The 21226-nt window shown below is 35.4% G+C and overlaps 1 protein-coding gene across 3 annotated transcripts in view; it reads right to left on the reverse strand.

The window, feature by feature from the left end:
* Positions 1–13257: 13257 nt before the first annotated feature.
* HCRTR2 (hypocretin receptor 2) overlaps positions 13258–21226 on the reverse strand; it is a 118830-nt gene continuing 110861 nt past the window's right edge. The window contains exons 5-8 of one of the 3 annotated variants that reach the window (XM_030929219.1): positions 20233–20453; positions 17428–17549; positions 15422–15647; positions 13258–13312 (exon numbers count right to left, since the gene is read on the reverse strand). In XM_030929219.1, the coding sequence (XP_030785079.1) occupies positions 13258–13312; positions 15422–15647; positions 17428–17549; positions 20233–20453 (624 nt within the window). Of the gene's footprint in view, positions 13313–15129; positions 15648–17332; positions 17550–20232; positions 20454–21226 lie in introns of those variants that run through there. The other 2 variants (XR_004056911.1, XM_030929220.1) reach the window with 2 other exon arrangements.

Here is a 21226-nt window from a genome sequence, read left to right on the forward strand (position 1 = left end):
AATACATTTGACCAAAGAGGTAAAAGATATCTATAAGGAGAACTACAAAACACTGATGAAAGAAACCCTAGATGACAAAAACAAATGGAAAAACATCCCTGGCTTATGGATTGGGAGATTCAATATTATTAAAATGACCATGCTGTCTAAAGCAATATAGAGATTCAACGTAATCTCTATCAAATTACCAATGTCATTTTACATAGAATTAGAAAAAAATCCTAAAATTCATATAAAACCAAAAAAAGAGTCCCAAAAAGCCAAAGCAATTTTAAACAAAAAGAACAGAGTCGTTGGCATCAAATTATCTGACTTCAAATTATACTACAAAGCTATAGTACCAAAACAACATGGTACTAATATAAAAATGTACACATTGATGAATAGAACAGCATGGAAAACCCAGAAATAAAACCACACACTTATAACCAACTGATTTTTAACAAAGCCAACTAAAATATTTAATAAGTAAATGACTCCCTATTCAATAAATGGTGCTGGGAATATTGGATAGCCATATGCAGAAGATTGAAACTGGACACTTACCTCTCACCAGCTACAAAAAGTAACTCAAGATAGATTAAAGACCTGAACATAAGACCTGAAACTATAAAAAATACTAGAAGAAAGCCTGGAAAAAAATCTTCAGGACATTCACCTAGGCAAAAAAAATTATGACCAAGACCTCAAAAGCACATGCAGCAAAAACAAATGTAGACAAATGGGACTTAAACTAAAAAGCTTCTGGACCGAAAAATAAACAACAGAGTGAACAGACAAACTACAGAATAGGGAAAAAAATTTCAAATTATGCATCTGTCAAAGGAATAATTTTTGGAATCTACAAGGAACTCAAACAACTCAGCAAGAAGAGAAAACCCCATTAAAATGTGGGCAAATAATATGAAACTTTTTTCAAAAGAAGACATACACACTACTGGCATAGTGATGTCGAGAAAATGCTCAACATCACTAATCATTGGAGAGATTCAAATTAAAATCACAATAAAATATCATCTCACACTAGTCAGAATGACTATTACTAAAAAGTCAATAAACAACGGATGTTTGTGAGGATGCAGAGAGAAGGGAATGCTTATACACTTTTGGTGGAAATGTAAATTAGTACAACCTTTATGGAAGAGAGTATGGAGATTTCTCAAAGAACTAAAAATAGAACTGTCATTAGATCCCGAAATTCCACTACTTGGTATATATCCAAAGGGAAAGAAATCATTATATTAAAAAGATACCTGCACTCACATGTTTATCACAATAGCAAAAATGTGGACTCAGTCTAAGTGTCCATCAACAGAGGATTTGATAAAGAAAATGTGCGATACACACACACACACACACACACACACACAATGCAATACTAAGACATAAAAAAGAATAAAATTGTAACTTTTGCAGCAATGCAGATGGAACTGGAGGCCATTATCCTAAGTCTGGAGGCCATTATCCTAAGTAAAATAACTCAGAAACAGAAAGTCAAATGCTGCATATGCTCGCTTATAAGTGGAAGCTAAACAATAGGTACATGGGTATACAGAGTGGGATAATAGACCTTGAGTACTACAAAAGATGTGAGGGTGGGGAGATGAGAGTTGAAAAATTACTTATTTGGTGCAAGGTTCACTGTTCAGGTTATGAGTACACTAAAAGCCCAGACTCCACCACTGTGCAATATATACATGTAAGAAATCCACACTCATATACCATAAATATATAAACATAAAAAAATTAAGGTATCTGGCATCTCAAAAATCTTTTCTAAGAGACTTTTGTGAATACAAATTATTAATGTGATGTGTTATGGTATAGAGGGTTACCAAATTTCATTTGGGAGGTTTTGGGTTCTGATATATATAAAATGGAGGTATTCACTCTTCAGCTCTGACACAGGCAGAAACAACTTGTTCAATCATCTGTGGAATTTGGAGCCAGTACAATCTCTTCCACAGAAGCCACAGTCTGGGAGACTGGGACCCCAAATCTGCATTTGTACCTTAACCATATTTTCAAGTTCAAGTCCACTCTCTGTGATACAGGTTAGAAATTTTTTTAAATAAATAACTTGCTAAAATGATATAAACTTAAATGTATCTGCAGATAGTTTTCAGTTTTGCATAATATTTAACTCTTTAACCTTTTCCAAGTACTTTTATTTTTGTGCTTTCTTTTTTATTATTATTATACTTTAAGTTCTGGGATACATGTGCAGAACATGCAGGTTCATTACATAGGTATACACGTACCATGGTGGTTTGCTGCACCCATCAACCCGTCATCTACATTAGGTATTTCTCCTAATGCTATCCCTCCCCTAGCCCCCCACCCCCCAACAGGTCCCAGTGTGTAATGTTTCTCTCCCTTTGTCCATGTGTTCTCATTGTTCAACTCCCACTTATGAGAGAGAACATGCAGTGTTTGGTTTTCTGTTCCTGTGTTAGTTTGCTGAGGATGATGGTTTCCAACTTCATCCATGTTCCCGCAAAGGGCATGAACTCATCTTTTTTTATGGCTGCATAGTGTTCTATGCTGTATATTATATGTGCCACATTTTCTTTATCCAGTCTATCATTGATGGGCATTTGGGTTGGTTCCAAGTCTTTGCTATTGTGAATACTGCTGCAATAAACATACGTGTGTATGTGTCTTTATAGTAGAATGATTTATAATCCTTTGGGTATGTACCCAATAATGGGATTGCTGGGTCAAATGGTATTTCTGGTTCTAGATCTTGGAGGAATCGCCACACTGCCTTCCACACTGGTTGAACTAATTGACACTTCCACCAACAATATAAAAGCATTCCTGTTTCTCCACATCCTCTCCAGCATCTGTTGTTTCCTGACTTTTTAATGATCACCATTCTAACTGGCATGAGATGATATAACATTGTGGTTTTGATTTACATTTCTCTAAAGACCAGTGATGATGAGCTTTTTTTCATATGTTTGTTGGCTTTACTGTTCTTTTTTGTGCTTTGTATTGGACTTTATTGATTGATTGATTGATTGATTGATTTTTTGAGATAGAGTCTCACTCTGTCACCCATGCTGGAGTACAGTGGCATGATCTCAGTTCACTGCAAGCTCCACCTCCTGGGTTCACACCAATCTCCCGCCTCAGTCTCCCAAGTAGCTGGGACTACAGGCACCCGTCACCACTCCTGGCTAATTTTTTTCATATTTTTAGTAGAGATGGGGTTTCACTGTGTTAGTCGGGATGGTCTCGATCTCCTGACCTTGTGATCCGCCCGCCTCAGCATCCCAAAGTGCTGATATTACAGGTGTGAGCCACTGCGCCCAGCCTCTAACAGACTTTATTTATATTTATTTCTTCCAAAATCATTTAAGTAAAAAATACAATTTTGAACCATTAAAATGCCAGGAAATGGAGGCAGATACGAATATAAAGTGAAACCAGATAGAATTAACACATACAATGTTTGTCATGATATCCTGTATGCAAAGATGGGATTGGGCATGTTACAGATCTGCCTCTAATCCTTCCAGCAGGTAATTTGAACAGCAAGCACGATTTTTAAAAATACTCTATTGTGCAGTGTTCTTAAGAAGAAAGCAAGAAAAGTACAAGTAGTACAAAGTATTCCTGGCACTAAGTCCAGGCAGAAATTTCTTTTTATATATTCTTTTGTATGAGCAATGTCCTCAATACATTTTTTTTTTTCTTGAGACTGAATCTCGCTCTGTCACCCAGGCTGGAGTGCAGTGGCGCCACCTCGGCTCACTGCAACCTCCGCCTCCAGGGTTGAAGCGATTCTGCCTCAACCTCCTGAGTAGCTAGGATTACAGATGCATGCCCTCATGCCTGGCTAATTTTTGTATTTTTTAGTAGAGACAGGGTTTTACCATGTTGGTCAGGCTGGTCTCTAACTTCTGACCTTGTAATCTGCCCTCCTTGGCCTCACAAAGTGCTGGGATTACAGGCGTGAGCCACCGCACCTGGCCTTATACTTTTAAGTAAACATAATAACATGTTCTTATATTCTTTTTGGAAAAATTCTCAATGAAGGTTACTATCATTACGCCTACGTGATGGGATACACACACACACACACACACACACACTCACGTGCAGTGCAATAACAGGACACAGCTCCACCAAGGGTTAATATAAGGATATACTTTAAATAAGCTGGAGGAAAAGAAAGGTGGCCTAATCTTACAGAATATTCTCCACAAATACTATTTTCTGTCATAGCTTTTGACATGCAAAGAACAGTTGTGAGTTCCATAAGTTTTTCTAAGTACCTGCAGTTGGTTTCTGAAAAACCGTTTGGAAATCCATTTATAGGTAAGTCCAAAGTAACGTCATCTGGTGGTGGTAGAAAGAGTTTTGCTTTGGCTTAGAACTTTTTTGTGATCAGACAGTATTAGTTACAAATTTGAAACTGGGAGAATATCTGAATCTTGATAAGAGCCTGGAATACAGTTATGTTACCAGTCAAAAATCAAGTCATATAATTTAGCTCTTAGAAAACTGAGATTGTGTTAATATATTCTGAATATTAAGAAGCCAAACAAGGACAGTGGCTTGAATGAAACTCTGCCTGATCTAATCAGAATCAGGCAACGAGGCCCCAATCAGAAGTGGACAGAGAAGCCCAGACTACAAACATTCTCCTCAATTGATATGGCGTCTGCTCTAAAACATGTAAGTGGTTGACTTCCTAGAATCCCAGATGATAAATCAATGGTCAAATGCTAGTCTAGATCAATTAAATCAGAATCCTTCAGTTTCATCTCAGACTAACTAGTGTATTGGGGGTGGTATCAAAGAGTCTGCATTTTTAACAAGAATCTCCGGGGAGTTTGAGACAGAAATGACTTGGTAGTCTTTGCCAGAAAATCATGATGATATAGTTTGGATAGTCGTCCCTTCCAAATCTCATGTTGAAATGAAATCCCCAGTGTTGGAGGTTGGGCCTAGTGGGAGGTATTCGGTCATGAGGGCAAATCCTTCATGAATGGCTTGGTGCCATCCCCCTAGTATTGAGTTATCACTCTGTTAGTTCACGTGAGAGCTGGTTGTTAAAAAAGTGCCCGGCACCTCTCCTCTCTCTCTCGTGCTTCCTCCCTCTCTTGCCATGTGGCACTCTGGCTCCCCTTGCCTTCTGGCAGGAGTAAAAGCTTCCTGAGGGCATTACCAGAAGCAGACGCTGGTGCCATGCTCTTTGTACAGCCTACAGAACCATAATCCAAATAAACCTCTTTTCTTTATAAATGATCCAGCATCAGGTAGTCCTATACAGCAGCTCAAAACAAACTAATACACCTGGTCAAAATATTTTTAGCTTAGAAACAAGGTATAAGCAAACATCCCAGTAAATCATGCACATAAAGCCCAGCTTTAAGTATTACTAGTTTGTTATAAGCTCTGAGATCATCTGGTTGAATAATAAACACAACATGATTGGAAAAAGTGTCTCATTAAATAGGAGGCTTTGATTTATACTAGCTAAAATCTTAGAGTGGGGGCATCAAATTGTACAAATATTGGTTGATGGTTTTATCGAGGTATAACTATAGAAAATGTTATTTAATTAAAATATGTTATTTAAAGTTCTTTTTGATAGTAGTAGCTAGAAGGCTGTTTCAGTGGTCTATTCTGGACACTCCTAGTAGCAATATGACCTTGCAATATGTATGTAAAATATTAACTATTATTCTGTGCTCTGTAACAGGAAAAGAGATCCTAAATTCATCAGATTTAAACCTTGAAATATACCAAAATTTTCAAATACTTAAAGAAGGAAAAAGAAAACTCATTAATGGTCACCCCATTGAAAAATCTGTTAAGGGAACATCTTTACAGACTCTGACTCTTAAGAAAGTACCAAACTTCTGAAACAATATAAACATTCGTACGGACCAGGACTTACCCACACTCTCTGAGAAATAAAGAGCTAGGAAGATGACTCCAGTTACCTGAACAAGTTGTATTCCAGGCTGTTCTTTGTTTGTTTGTTTGTTTGTTTTTATTATTATACTTTAAGTTCTAGGGTACATGTGCACAACGTGCAGGTTTGTTACGTATGTATACATGTGCCATATTGGTGTGCTGCACCCATTAACTCGTCATTTACATTAGGTATTTCTCCTAATGCTATCCCTCCCCACTCCCCCCACCCCACAACAGGCCCTGGTGTGTGATGTTCCCCACCCTGTATCCAAGTGTTCTCATTGTTCAATTCGCACCTGTGAGTGAGAACATGCAGAGTTTGGTTTTCTGTCCTTGAGATAGTTTACTCAGAATGATGGTTTCCAGCTTCATAATGTCCCTGCAAACGACAGGAACTCATCCTTTTTATGGCTGCATAGTATTCCGTGGTGTATATGTGCTACATTTTCTTAATCTAATCTATCATTGATGGACATTTGGGTTGGTTCCAAGTCTTTGCCCTTGTGAATAGTGCCACAATAAACATACATGTGCATGTGTCTTTATAGGAGCATGATTTATAATCCTTTGGGTATACACCCAGTAATGGAATCACCAGGTCAAATGGTATTTCTAGTTCTAGATCCTTGAGGAATCACCATACTGTCTTCCATAATAGTTGAACTAGTTTACAGTCCCACCAACAGTGTAAAAGTGTTCCTATTTCTCCACATCCTCTCCAGCACCTGTTGTTTCCTGACTTTTTAATGACCGCCATTCTAACTGGTGTGAGATGGTATCTCATTGTGGTTTTGATTTGCATTTCTCTGATGGTGAGTGATGATGAGCATTTTTTCAGGATTGGTTTTGACCTGCATGTAAGTTGATCAGTGATAAGCATGAAAGAATCTCCTACAAGAATACATAGAATGTTGTTAACTTTTGAATCACAGATTACTGCAAATGGAATGAGGGAAGTATTTTTCTTTCTCAATCCTCTAATTCTATGATCTCACTCCATTCTGGTTATGTGCAAAGTAAGTTATAAGAAGAACGCAATTTAAGGACAAGAAGGTAGGAAAGAGATGGGTTCTTTCAGCAACAGGAATGTAACAATCATGAGGTAGCATTTGAAGTTGAATATTCATAGTCTATTGGAAACAAAACAAAACAAGCAAACAAATGAAACATGGTTGATAGATACTTCCTTGTAATAATACAATCTAAAGGCCTAGACTACATTTTTGCATAAAGAAGCCATGCTTTTAGAATTGATAGACTATACAGATGCAAAAAAATACACTTTGTAAAGAGAAATATAATTTTCTAATAAAAAAATTTTCATTAAAGTCAACTTTTTTTGTTTGTGTGTGTGTGTGTGTGTGTGTGCATGTGTGTGTGTTTCCTTTTTTTTTTTTTTTTTTTTTTTTTTGAGATAGAGTCTTGCTTGTTGTCCAGGCTGGAGTGCAGTGGTGTGATCTCGGCTCACTGCAACCTTCGCCTCCCGGGTTCAAATGATTCTCCCACCTCAGCCTCTCAAGCAGCTGGGATTACAGATGTGCACAACCATGCCTTGCAATTTGTGTGTGTGTGTGTGTGTGTGTGTGTGTGTTTAGTAGAGGTGGGGTTTCACCATGTTGACCAGATTGGTCTCGAACTCCTGACCTTAAGTGATCCACCTGCATTGGCCTTCCAAAGTGTTGAGATTATAGGCGTGAGCAACCACGCCTGACCAAATAAGTCAGTTCTTAAACACCAAAATGTTTGACCGAGCACATGAAGAAAGTTTCTCTTAGAGAAGGAAAAAAAAAATACAATATGATTAGTTCGATAATCAGATAAATAGTTCTGCTGCCTTTTCAAGATGCCAGCGTACAGTAAGGTAAGTTCTGTTATTTTACCAGTTCTCAATGGAAGCAATAAAGCTACAGAATGTATGTAAAAAGTCCTTGCTGCAGATGCATTTAAAGTGGATACTTTCCAATTTTGGAAGATAAATTTAAAAATTATTAATAGCTAGTACATTTTAAAAAATGAGACTAACTTATTTTTGCCTCAAAATGTACCCAATTAAAAGCAAAGATTGGACAATAAGAAGTGTAGGTTTTAGAGGGTTTGAGAAATCAAATTAAGCAGATTTATATGATTTTTAAAATAATTTATAAATGATAAAATTATTTTTACGACAATTTCTGAAGCAGAAGAAAAACTAATGTGGGCTCATAATAGCAGAGATAGGGTATAAAAAGTGCTGTGGTTAGTGCCATGGCAGGCTTCCCATCTGGGGTATCAAGCATACAATTCTGAACAGAACAGTGCCTGGCTCTGCTGGCCTAGCCACCTAACTCCATGAGGGCTTTGTACTTTACTTCAGCCATTTCTTTTCAGTTCTCTTCTAAGAGGGCAGGCTTTCTATTGTATGAAAACTGTCATGAATTTCACCAGGACAAATAGGAAGAATTTGTTGATGGGTGCTGACGAGTTGATGGGTGCAGCACACCAACATGGCACAAGTATACATATGTAACAAACCTGCACGTTATGCACATGTACCCTAGAACTTAAAGTATAATAAAAAAAATAAATAAATAAAAGAATTTGTTTGAAGTAAATAGTATCTAGTCATAAGTGCAATTCTACCTGATCATCTTGCTTTTCTCTGAGTAGAGAAGGAAGGACGTCCAGGGTGGCACTGATAGGCTGGGATAAAATAAAAGGGTAAAGAATCCAGTAGTCGCTTTGGGGTTGAGAAGGGAAGTTGTAGTGGGAAGAAATGTATAGGAGGAAAGGATGGAGAAGCAGTTGTTGGCTTAACATAGAGTTTTGTATTCCAGTGGAGGATCTGTTGTTATAGGAGATAATAAGCACACAGTGCAGCACGTGATCTGCTGTGCAAAACTGTGAGAGTGGTTTGATGAAGAAATGTAGAAATAAAAGTCAGTCACATCAGAGAGACCAAGGAAGAGTTAAGTTGGATTCCTGGATGCATTACCCACATTGACCCAAGGGCTAGAGAGTATGACTTCAAGTCAGGTTCCAATGTGTGTAAGTAAGGGGAGGAGAGCCCAAGAGGCTGAAAATGTCAGTAACAAAGAGAGGTTTACCACGATAAATCCTCTTACATGTGCTAGGTTTTATTCATGAAAGAAAGAGTAGATGTCTGGGCATAAAATTGGTGAGCAAAAAGAATACTGGTGCTACTTGCCAGTTTGATGATGGTTAGAGATTAGGATTTGGTGTTCTCAAAGTACAGTTTAATTTTAGTAAAAGAAATATGTGCTTTGTAGACACTGAGAATATAGAGTGTTTTGTTCACATGGAAAGATAGTTCTGTAGACACATTGAAGCAATTGTGAGAAAATGAAGCAGAATGATGAATTGGGAAAATAATTGTCATGCAGTTATTATTAAATCATTAATTGAAGAGATATTTATCAAACAACCTTTGTGTGCCAGGCATTATTCTAGGGAACCAATGAAACAACAGGCAGCAACACTAATGAGAAGGCCTTCGACATCAAGGAACTTTATATTCTTAAGGATTATTGGCAATGAATTTCCAAGGAGATAGGCAGTTTACAGATCTGTCCTTTCCACTTGTCTCAAATTGTTATAACCGTATGAATGTTAGTTAAAAACAAACAAAAACAAAGAGAAAGAAAGAAAAGGAAAAATATATTCTTGAGGGAAAAAGCTCTCTAGAAAAGCGGAAATATAGAACCTGGATATTTGTAAAAGAGTGAGGAAAACTAGACACCAAGGAGTGAATTAAATGAAGAAGGGACATTAAAGAGCCAAGATACGAAACATTGCGGTACATATTCGGACTAATTAACTGAATGTTGTATATGGAGAGACATACATAGACATACACACACACACATTTGCATTTAGAAATGTAAAAAATTTTGGATATATTGACGATACTCTAAAATTGCAATTTTCCCACTTTATAATGGATATGCTATATAATCTAGACTCAGCTTTATAGGCAAGTCCTTCACTTAGTCTACCAAAATCATATAAACAGAGCTTTTAAATCTGTGCCCCTGTTTTAAGGAACATCACTTTTCTGAAGATGTTCTCGTTATCTCATCTATAATAAGTAAGTTTCATGTTGCCATGCACTGTTGAGGATTTTCCAGTTCCACAACATTTTGTTTGTACCATTCGTCCTCAGTAATTAAAATATTACCTTAAATATTTTGAAATTAATCAGAAATTGATCACCTAATAAACAACAGTTTAAAAAAATAAGTATTGCTTTTTTGCTATTGCTCAGGGCTTGGGCCTATGAAAAGTAACACAATAGCTGTTTTGTTTCTGAAGGTATCACAAGCAGTACCTCCTCAGATATATCTCCCCTCCGACCTGCCATAGCCTTAACATAAGATTCTCAAAACTGGGATTCCTTAAGGCAAGAAGCTTAGCTGGGGCTTGAAAAGAGAGTTGTCACAGATTCAGAAGTCCACTGATAAACATAAATGTTCAGGGAAGAAAATGAATGGGTTTTAAAAAAATGTAAAATTATGAAATTTTGGATATGAAAAAATAAATGTTTTACTTTTTCCTTCAGCTCTGCTTCATTTGTTCTCAAATTAACTACTTGCCTCTTGTTCATCTCACGAGACAACAAGAGCCTAGGCAATTGGATGGGGTTGGGCTAAAGGAAGGACCAGGAGTTGTATAGGACAAGGCATGCTGTGGAGGGAGGTCTGCTGATACAGCTTGGCGCTAAAACTGGTGGTGACATTACAAGTGAAGAGTGACAAAACAGTGAAAGGAGAACAAGAACAAAGAGATGCTTCAAAAATTTTGCTACCCAACTTCTCATGCATGGCCATGGGCCTGGATAACAATGAAGATGCTGTGACCGCTCTTCAGGGCTGGCTCCAGAAGGAAGAGGAGTGGCCAAGTAGCTAGTCTTTGCTAATGGATTACTTAGAGCAACACATTCTCACCACTGAATAATTTGTTTTTCTTGTAATTTCACCACGAAAAAGTTCACTTCCTCTTGAGACCCCTACTAAAATCACATTTTCCTAGGAGTCAAGTATTTACCTTGAAATGTTACTTTGGCTTCATTTTATATAAAAGTTAGAATAAACAGTGCTGAATAAAAATTGATTTTTAAATTAATATTCTTAGTGTCTGATTCTGTAATTTCTCAGAATTATTTCGATAAAATTTGAAAAGCTGAAAATATACATTTTAAAATTTATCAGTGAACATAAAATAGTTCTAAATGTCTTCCACAAAATGGCGCAGAAAAAAATTAATTATGTAAATGTCACTTACTAGTCTGATAATAAATAGAAAATCATGAGTTCATCATTTCATCTCAATGTAGACTAAATCTCTCAACTCAGATCAAAGCTCCAAAATTTAATGCTGTATTTATCTGGTTTTCATAACTTTTATGAAATATTTCTGTACCAGTGTTAACCTTCTTTGTTATAGTACCTGCTCTTAAAAACAACATTAAAAACCTTTTATATCATGATTATCCTTGGTTATATAAACTTATTGGAAAAACTGTTTTGATCATTAGGTACTGCACCAGAGGGCTTAATTCAATCCTTAACTGCAGAGATTTGACATTAACTATGAGTGAATACACAACTCATCTAATCAACAATAACAAGATTTTTCATACAATAGAGAGGGCAGTGTAAATGTGATTATAGAATTCTCAATATAGTTTTTACTTAAAAACTACATAATGCACATCCGCACATCCTTTACAGCAGTAAGTGTGTAATCACATTGGATTTGATAAGAAATTTCTGCATGAAGACACAGTACAATCAGGCATAAAGAATTTCAAGATATAAGATAATTGTTAAACACCTGACATAATGTTACACACATGAAATACAATAATTATAGAAATACATTTCATGAAAAACCTAAAGGACATTTAACTCCAAAGATTATAAAGAAAACTTAAGAGAATAAAAATACGTGGCAAGTGGAGGGGGTTGTTGCACCCTCATTAGTAGCAGTAGTTGTGTAGAAAACAATTCCCTTTGAATTTTGGGAAATAATAGTGTTTTCATGCCTTTGTACTTTAGTTTTTGTGGTACATAAGGTAATAGAGTAGACTTTTACAATATTTTCTCTATATATTGTTTCTAAAAAATCTATTTTTTGCTTCATGCATTTTGAAAACTAATTGAATAAAACTTAGTGGAATTTACTTCTTTTGACTTGTGACTTGTAGAAAGTAGAAAAGGCATTTGTTGTAAAACTGACACTGAAAAGCTTTCTAAATTGTAATGACTAGCAAATTTTTTTTTTGAAATGCAGTTGATGGCTATTACAATTTACATCAAGTGCATTCTATTATTACACTAGTATTAAAATAATAGCCCTCCTCACAAATTGGGTCCATAAACAGTTTTGGGGTTTTTTTGCCATTCTGATATTTCAGGTTTAAGCATAGCCAGACTAAATGTTATAAACATATTTACCTTAATCTTCATTAAAACAATGTATCTTGGGAGTGAAATTCAATATCATTTTGTCTGCTACTTGCAATTAACTCATCAATAATTTATAACAGGTGTTTAATATCCTATAAATTCTCCAAGCTTTGGAAATTCAGAAGTAAATTTCCTCACAAACTGGCAGTAATCTTTAACCAACAATAAATAAATTCAAGTATGAAGGTTTTCGTGGTTTTATAGAAATTCAGAAATAACGAAGTTAAAATGGATTCAATGTTAGATAAATTTATGTCATCCCTATTGATAAAAGCTCAATGACATTGACAACTTACATTAAATCTTTGAAATATGGCAAAAAAAAGAGAGATACATATTCAAGGTATAGCATAAAACAGTCCTAACACATTCCTTTCAAAAGATGTCTTTGCATTTGTGTCACTAGCAAATAATGAGGTAAACAGTTGACTCTTTGTTTCATAAGATTGGCAGGGTTTGGGAACACCTGTTTCTTTATCATTTGTCCTATTAAGGTAACCATACTATATCCAGACCTCTTAGAAAGATTCCTGGATTCACATGTTGAGTGCTATGTACATGGTTTATTACATTCCCAGAGTTTAAGTACTGGTTTTATTTTATTTTTATATCTCTTTCCATGAAATTATCATTCTTAGAAACTATCTGCCTCTGCAAAACAAACTTTAGTAAGTATAAATAAGATAGGGATTTTAAAGTTTTACTTAAAAACTCAAGTCATCCAGGTGGATGTAAAGCACACAAGTGCCTTAAAACCAGTCTTTCACACTGCACTTATCAATAGCAATTGTTTTGTAAACTGTATTTTTTTAATAAGATGACATGAGTGAGAGTCAACATTGATACTCAGCTTCTTCTTTCAGACATGAAGCCACATTGCCCGTAGCGATGATGGTGGCCCCTGTTGTAGACACCTGTGCAGTAAAAGACTTTATTTCACACAGGCTGATAAACTTATGTCAGATGGTATCACTTAAAGCAGTGGGATCTCAAATCTTAAAGTGCTGTAGGGCTTAACACACAGCTTCTGGGCTATCACTCCTAAAGTTTCTGGTTAAGTAGGTGTGGGATAGGGTGGAAATTAGCATGTCCAGTAAGTTCCCAGATGATGCTGATGCTGACAGTATAGAAACCACATTTTGAGAATTACTGATTTAGAGCAAAGGAATTCTGACTTCCCATCCGTCACATAACTGCTGCTCTCTGAGTCGGTTTTTTCCTTTCTCTCCCCCTTTCCCTCCCAATCTCTCTCCCTTTTCTCTCTTTTAAATTATAAATAGGTATATTTGGGTCTAAGGAATTTACTCTTCCTCTGAACTATTACTTGACTATTAAGGCATATTATCAACGTTATTTGAAGTTATCCTCAAACTTTTTAAAGTGCTGTCATCACGATCCAAAAATTACAACTCTCCTTTCATGCAGCATAAATAAGAAAAGAAGTTCTGAAATATACAAAGGGGAGAAAGGAGAGAGTTCAAATACTTTGCTTTCACTGATATAGTGCTTATATTTTACAACATGATCTCAATAAACCTTGTATAAGAAGATAGTTTTTGCTTTGAGTCATAAAAGGCACAAGGTAACAGAACCCCAAATTCCAAGATTTGAAAACAAATTGTGGATAATTAGGCTGTATTACTTTTCTCTGAGAGTAATGGAAAATGAAAAAGATAACAAAAATTAATTTTCCGTGAAAGTTTTTCTCAAACACTGTGCCCCATATCTTTTGTTTCAATACAATCAGAACACCTGTTACCATAATATGCGATGAAAATCATCTTTCATAAACACTTACTTTTAATTTTCAAGTAAATATTTGAATCAGAAGAATTTTTCAGGGGAATAAGTTTGAATATTCAGTGCTTTGACCCCTAAATCTTACATTTTCTACAAAATATAGGATAGTCTATTCATTTACGTGTGAGTTAAGAGCAAGCCCCTCTGTTTTTTAACCACCTGGTGCTCAGCCCCAGGCCCACATGGAATCCACTGACATCAACTGTCATTGTAAGTAAATTGAAAAAAAAAAAAAATGCCACTGTGCTACAAACTTTCTGGTGAAAACCACTGTCCTTGGTAGCTTCACTGCTCTGCCATGACCAAGAATTGTCCCCCAGATTGTTTGCTGCCTTGCACTCTGTCAACATGTCTCCCTCACTAGACTGAAGCTCTTTTGTAGGCATGTTTGCATTGACCCCACCTCATTCCCTAGCACCTAGCACAGTGGTGCATTTTTTATTTAATCCAGCGAGGCTGACTGTGTCATTTTTTTGTTTTTGTTGTTAAAAGAACATAATGATGTGATTTAGCTTATTCTTAAATGTTAAAGTCTTTCATTAGAGATGGAAATTATGTTAAAACTTTTACTGTAATAGAGTCTTACTGGCCATATATTGAGACAAGAAATGTTAGTAATGGTCAATTTGCAAACCTGAGAAAATTGTGTAAATGAGTGAGTATATAGTTTTGTAAGACAGTTTTGAATTACCTAACACAATATGCTATTTTATATATAAATATTTTCTCAGATATCACATTACAACAACAGTCTTGTGATTTTTTCAGAAAAAAAAAACTATTAAGTCAACTAACATGTCTATTGTTAATTCAGAATTAGTAATTTCTACTTCTTTTAGTAGCAAAAAAAAAAATCATTGGATAGTTTCTTGTAATTTTTAGGAACCAATTTGAATGTGAGAGATTAAAATAAGGGATTATAAAAAGAATAAGAAATGTTTAAACATTTAATTAACACACATTATAACACATGAAACTAAAAGTGAAATAGCCTGAAATAAGTTCAGTTGAAGGTTAAACTTCTAACATATTTAAATCAAAAGTTGAGAAATCATTTTAAACTAACTTTTTTTTTTTCCAAAGAGCAATAGATTAAAAAAAAAAAAAAAGATCCACAAGCAATTTTAACTTCACATCAATAGGATAATAAAATTTTTGTTCCCAGTGATTTTAAAAAGGATAGTTTTACTCAGGTATCCTTGTCATATGAACCAATATTCTACCAGTTTTGAAGTGGTCCTGCTCCATTGGCTGCTGGGAGTGTGCTTATGCTAGTGAGCACGACTTGCTCGGAAAGTTTTGATATGTTATCAAAGTTGCTGATCTGAGTGGTCAAGGACTTCCGGCTCTCTGTGCTAGTTCGTCCCCTGGTGAGCCGATCCTCCTGGCGATGGTGAACTCCAAGGCAACAGCAAGAAAATGCAGCTTTAAATTCTTCTCGAAATTTTCCTGGCAAACAGAGAGAATGAAAGGAAAAGGAATTATGCATAAATGCTTCAACAAGTTGTGAATAGGGTACAACTGAGTTGCTCCCTTGAGCCAAACTAACAATGAGGTGTAATATTTTGCAAAGATGGGGAAAATAGAAAAAGGAAATTGAGTTTATTGGAAGCTTGGTAGACTCTTGAAACAATGAAGTATTTTCATAAAATAATGAGGCTGCCTTTCATGTATGGTGCTTGGAATTTATTTCATTCCTTTATAGTCAAACCTCATATATTTACACATATTGGTATATTTTATCTAAATAACTATAACAGAAGTGATCATCAGTAGAAGAATGCTCAGAGATATTTAATAATTAAACACAATGAAACTTATGTCATACAAAGCCAAAATTATACAAAAATTACTCCTGCATTTTACTCTAAATAACTGATACTAAAACAATTAAATCCACAAAATACTTAGAAAAATTCACTCAAATATCCAGAAAATTTCCAGTTTCATAATCTATGTAAGAAAGAACAAAGAATGAAGGGGGAAAACTACTGTATTCCTTGTCTTTAAATTATGGAGGAGACATTGGAGAACTATGTGAATGAATCAGTTACTTTTATTAGTGTGAATGGCAGTATTGGGAATCATTTCTTCTCTCTTAGCCTCAGCTACCCACTGAGTTATCAGTGATTAAATGAGAAGATGAATGTTCACGGGCCCAGCACAATAGCAGTCACATAATGAGTTATCAGTGATTATCAGTTGCCTCCTCTAACTCACTTTTATCCTCCATAACAGGACTTTGACCTGGTTCTGTGACTTCTGCTTCAAACACTTCTCATTACAACTTCCTTATAGCCTTTACCTGCTTAGTGCAAGGTTCAGAGCTTTAGTCATTGTGCTAGATTAAAAAAAAAAAAAAAAAAATGGAACAAAATTGTTTCTCAACAATCTAATTGGTTGCCTTTTTTTTTCAACCTATGCAACCAGAAGGCCAAAGATCAAGTTGGAAGATGCACATGCTTTATTAAACATGCCACAAAATGAATTTCTGTTCTTCCATATAAAATCATCATGCAGTTGAAGATAGAAATAACAAAGAAATCGCCAATGAGTTGGAGAGTAAGGCAATGTAAAAATGTAGCTAATTAAAACATAATTCTAAAAGTCAGTCAGGCAAAATGTGAACAGTGATTTAAATGATTTTTGTAATTATATTGATTCCATAAACAGATATAAATTATATAAGTTACACATATATCTATGTGTGTATCATTTAACTTACGTGTTATTTTGGAGTACTACTACTTTTGGTAGTCAGTGGGAAATATTGAGATAAATCCAAGAGATGATACACACAAGAGAAATGTAAATATAGCAAAATATCTAAAAGTTAATAGATCCCAATTCTGTCTCAATTAGGCTACACATTTTGGCAAAGGAATAATATAGCAAGACAAAACAGAACAAAGTATTTTATATTTTTGTAAATCAAGAGTTTGAAGTATATCATGTAAGATTTTGTGTTATTGATTTCTCAGAATGTTTACTTTTCTATTATAACATTTCTTATAAGTTTTACATGGAAAAAAATCACTTAGTTCATTTTCTCTGATGAATTCAGTAACAAATATTTTGCCTCAAAAAAGAAGAAACTCAAGACAAATCAGGTCAGGGAAAAAGAAAAATCTCACATAGCAACTAAACTCTTCATGTAATTGAAGAGTGTTCATTGATTCCTCATCCTTGGTTAGAACTGTGGCTTATGGAAGAAAAGTTGAAAACTCACCACTGAGAAAATTATAAATAATTGGATTCGCAGCACTATTGGCATATACAAGCCAGTGTGAAAAGGTAAACCAGGCATACACAGTCTCTCTGTCGTCGGTGTGGGTAAACATCCCAAATACTCTGCAGGAAAAGAAACAACAGAAAAGTATCTTTTAAATAATTAAATTCAAAGGTGAATGAGGCTATTGGTAGAGGTTGGTCTGACCCCTGTCCTCCTCTGTTGCAGGAATTGACCACAGATTGGTTTCTGACCCTATAATTGGTTTAGAACAACTTCAGTGCCTGAACAGAACCTCCAGAGCACAATCAATAAATCAAAAGCCAAATCAGGTCAGAGAAGGGTCTCTCCCTTTCACAAATAGCAGATGCAGTATTTCTTGTAAATAAGAATGCAGAAGTTGAATATATATCTTATTTCATTTTCTTTCTAAATACAATTGAATAATGTTGTATTAATATTTCATTATGTGTATCATTTAAAAATCACTCCTAAATGATAGTCTTCAAGTACTTTTTCCTACTTTCATTTATGTATTGATCAAAGTATCATAGGCCTTCAACTCCAGTCTTCCTGGACTATCTGCAACTTGCCTTCTGGGACTCCTTAATACCCAGAGAAGAAACAGTTCTCAATGAGCAGAATTTTGGCAATTTTAAAAAATTAATGAGTGTTAATTTTTCATGTATTATTTTAAACTTTAAAAAATGTTTTATTATGCTATCCTTAAAGACGATTTAAACATTTTCTCCATACTTAGAAATATTCCATCTATTAAATTCTAATAGCTAACCTACAACAGATAACTTACAGCTACTCGATAAGATTATAGGTCAAAAATCATATCTATTTCCTGCTAAAGTCTCCATCTTTGATTGTCTGTATCTGTGTGTGTGTGTGTGTGTGTGTGTGTGTGTGTGTTTTACCACAAGAAGGCATGATAACAATGCATTTCTGGTATAAGGTGATGCTCTAAAACATACTAGAGTTTTACAAAAATACTACATAGAGTGAAACAATATGGACAACAGAAATTTGTACTATGTTATGACCCTTTACCTCAAAATGTCTTTGAAATCTTGGACAAATCTGGAGTGTTGTAAAGACATTGGTTTTGACTAATCCGCAAAAAGTTAAGTTTTAAGGAGAAGAAGCTAGGAATGGTTTTTGTGGGAGAAAGAAAAAACAAATTTCATATGCAAGGACAAACAAATATACAAGCATTTGAAAAAAAATGTGTGTGGTAACAAGAAAAACAATCTTCAAGTTCTTGTTTTCAAAAGTTTTTATATTGTGGAAAAGAGTAGAATGCCCAAAAACTTGAAATATTTTGAATTTAACATGGTCTTGCTCCTTTGACAGTTATTTGTTTTCCTTGGAAAGGAAGGGATTTGAGTCAGAAGAATAAGACAAATATTATTGACAAAAAAGTATTTGGAAATAAAAGGAAAGAGCAAGTTCTGAGATACAGGAAATCCAAATACGGAACCCAGAGAGAGGTAAATCCAATTTTCATTGAATTTAGACTGAAAGAAGATTAAAAAGAGAAAGAATAAAACCCATCTAGTAACATGTTTATAAAGTTCTTAAAAGCAGAAGACAGTATCTAGAGGTGGCCATAATAAATTTATACTAAATTTCTGTTAGCAAAAAAAATGATGATAATAATAAGAGGCGAAGCACAAAAAGATACGGAGGGCAAAATAATTTCTATTTTGTGAGCTGGCATAAATAAAATTTATGTCTGTGAGCAGACATAAATGTCTGAAGGACCCAGGCCACAAAAAATCATATATCTTTAAGGCTGTGACTGTAGTAAGTAGTATTACTGAACAAACGTTTATTCTCCATTTCTTCTCCATTGTCAAAAACAGGGGCCAAAGAGAATGAGAACCCATTGCAGCTGGTTATACCACCTCTCTTCTGACTCCAGCCAAAGCTGCTGCTCTTCCGTGTTCCCAGCTGTGAGGAATATGATATTGATTCTAAATCAGGGAAAAGTGAGAGGAGCAATTCTAGCTTAAGTTCGAAGCCTGTTGTAAACAGAATTGGTATTGCCTTGGGACCAGTCTATGTGGAACAGTTTTGATAATTCCCAATAAAGTTAGCTGGCCATGAAGTTTAGTGTGTACCGCTGCCTCTGCATCTGCTGCTGTTCATGTCATGGGTCAATATTTTTAACTTAATAGTTGTGCCTGCAGTGTAACAAATAACACACTTTCCCTCACTGATTTTTATTAATATTTGTCCTGAGCTTGATTCAGTGACTTCAGGAAATGAATTCTTCTGTTTAGACATTCGACATACATATCTGCCTTGATTGCTTTTTTTTTTAAAGTGCTCACCAATGCACTTTTAAGTATAATTAGAAAACTAACATAAGATTCTTATCTCTTTTTATCCTTAAGAGATAATGCTCTCACAATTGCCTATGTTTTTGAAAACGAAGTTTTGAAAAACCCATTTGTTCTCATCAAGAAAGAACTGCAAGCTGTAAATTAGTTGTTACGCATTAGAACTTTGTCTGCATCTAAGGTTTAGCAACTAGCTTGAAGAGATTGGAGAAACATCTGTTTTACGTCTGCCATGCAACTGAGAATACGCATGGACAAAAGCACACGTCTGAGCACTCTTAAAGGCTGTTCGCCTTACCTGCTGGTAACAACATAACTGAGTCATCTGGCCTGACAAGGTATCTAGGCAGAAAGTTTAGGTTTTTCTCTGGCTAGTAAAAAAAAAAAAAATGTTAATTAAGAATCAAGAAATGGCAGGCTATTTCATTTTCAAATAACAGGTAAGTTTTACCTCTTTAGCACATTGAGGATGCTAATTGGTAGATAGCAGATTGCAAATACCAAAAGCACAACCATCAACATCCGGGCTGTTTTCCTTCTGGCTCGGATCTGCTTTATTTCAGCCGCCACAGCGCTTATCCGGGACTTTGTCGGCTGTCCTGGCCCTCGAGGCTGTGAAACAGGCTGCAGGGGCTTCCATTTTCTCTGAACTACAGACGATGTTCCAGGAATCTGAAAGGAGAGGAGACAGACCCTTACTGCAATTTGACTTAGGATAAGTTCCACTTTGGGGAAATAATTAGAAAACACAGTCAGAAAAGGCTTCCAGACGCCTGAGGTGTGGGAGGTTTGAGCGCCTGTTTCTCCGGAGCATTTGCTGAGCTTAGTATGTGCTTGGCATTAATTCAGTCGAATGCCAAATAGGAGTTTGGGTGGGAAAAAAAGTTAAAACATCAAAATTTTGTCGATGTTTAAAGAAAGCTGCAAGTGGAAAAGATATTTCCTTGTAAAAAGAACAAAGCCTGGGAAAGGAGAATGATAAAGGGATGACAGCCATATTATCTTGTTAGGAATTTTTGTTCAGCTCAGATACCAAAGTTTAAAGCGAAGGAAAAACCCAGCAAGTAACGCCAAGCAACCTGTATGGATTTTTCACGCATCAATACTGCCATCTGCTGCCAGACAGAGAGATAGGACTTAACTACCTATAACTTTTTAGGTTTTCTGCTTCTCAAGTTCGGACAAAGCAAACTTTTGAATGAAAGGATATTTTTAAAAATCAAGTATTTTTTTGTTGTCCACTATTCGTAGTTATGAAATTGTTTGAAATCAATTTTGTGGTCCAGCCCTTTAAAATGCACACAAAACCATTGAGGATTTTTGTGATCTTACATTAATATTTCAAATAGCTGGAATTTGTAACAATAATTACACAATTTGTACTTTTCCATTTCTTTTTCTTTTCAGAGTTATTTGATAATAGCAGGGAGTCCCTCCAAGTATAA

Source organism: Rhinopithecus roxellana, chromosome 4 (genome assembly GCF_007565055.1).
Source record: "Rhinopithecus roxellana isolate Shanxi Qingling chromosome 4, ASM756505v1, whole genome shotgun sequence".
Taxonomy (NCBI): Eukaryota; Metazoa; Chordata; class Mammalia; order Primates; family Cercopithecidae; genus Rhinopithecus; species Rhinopithecus roxellana.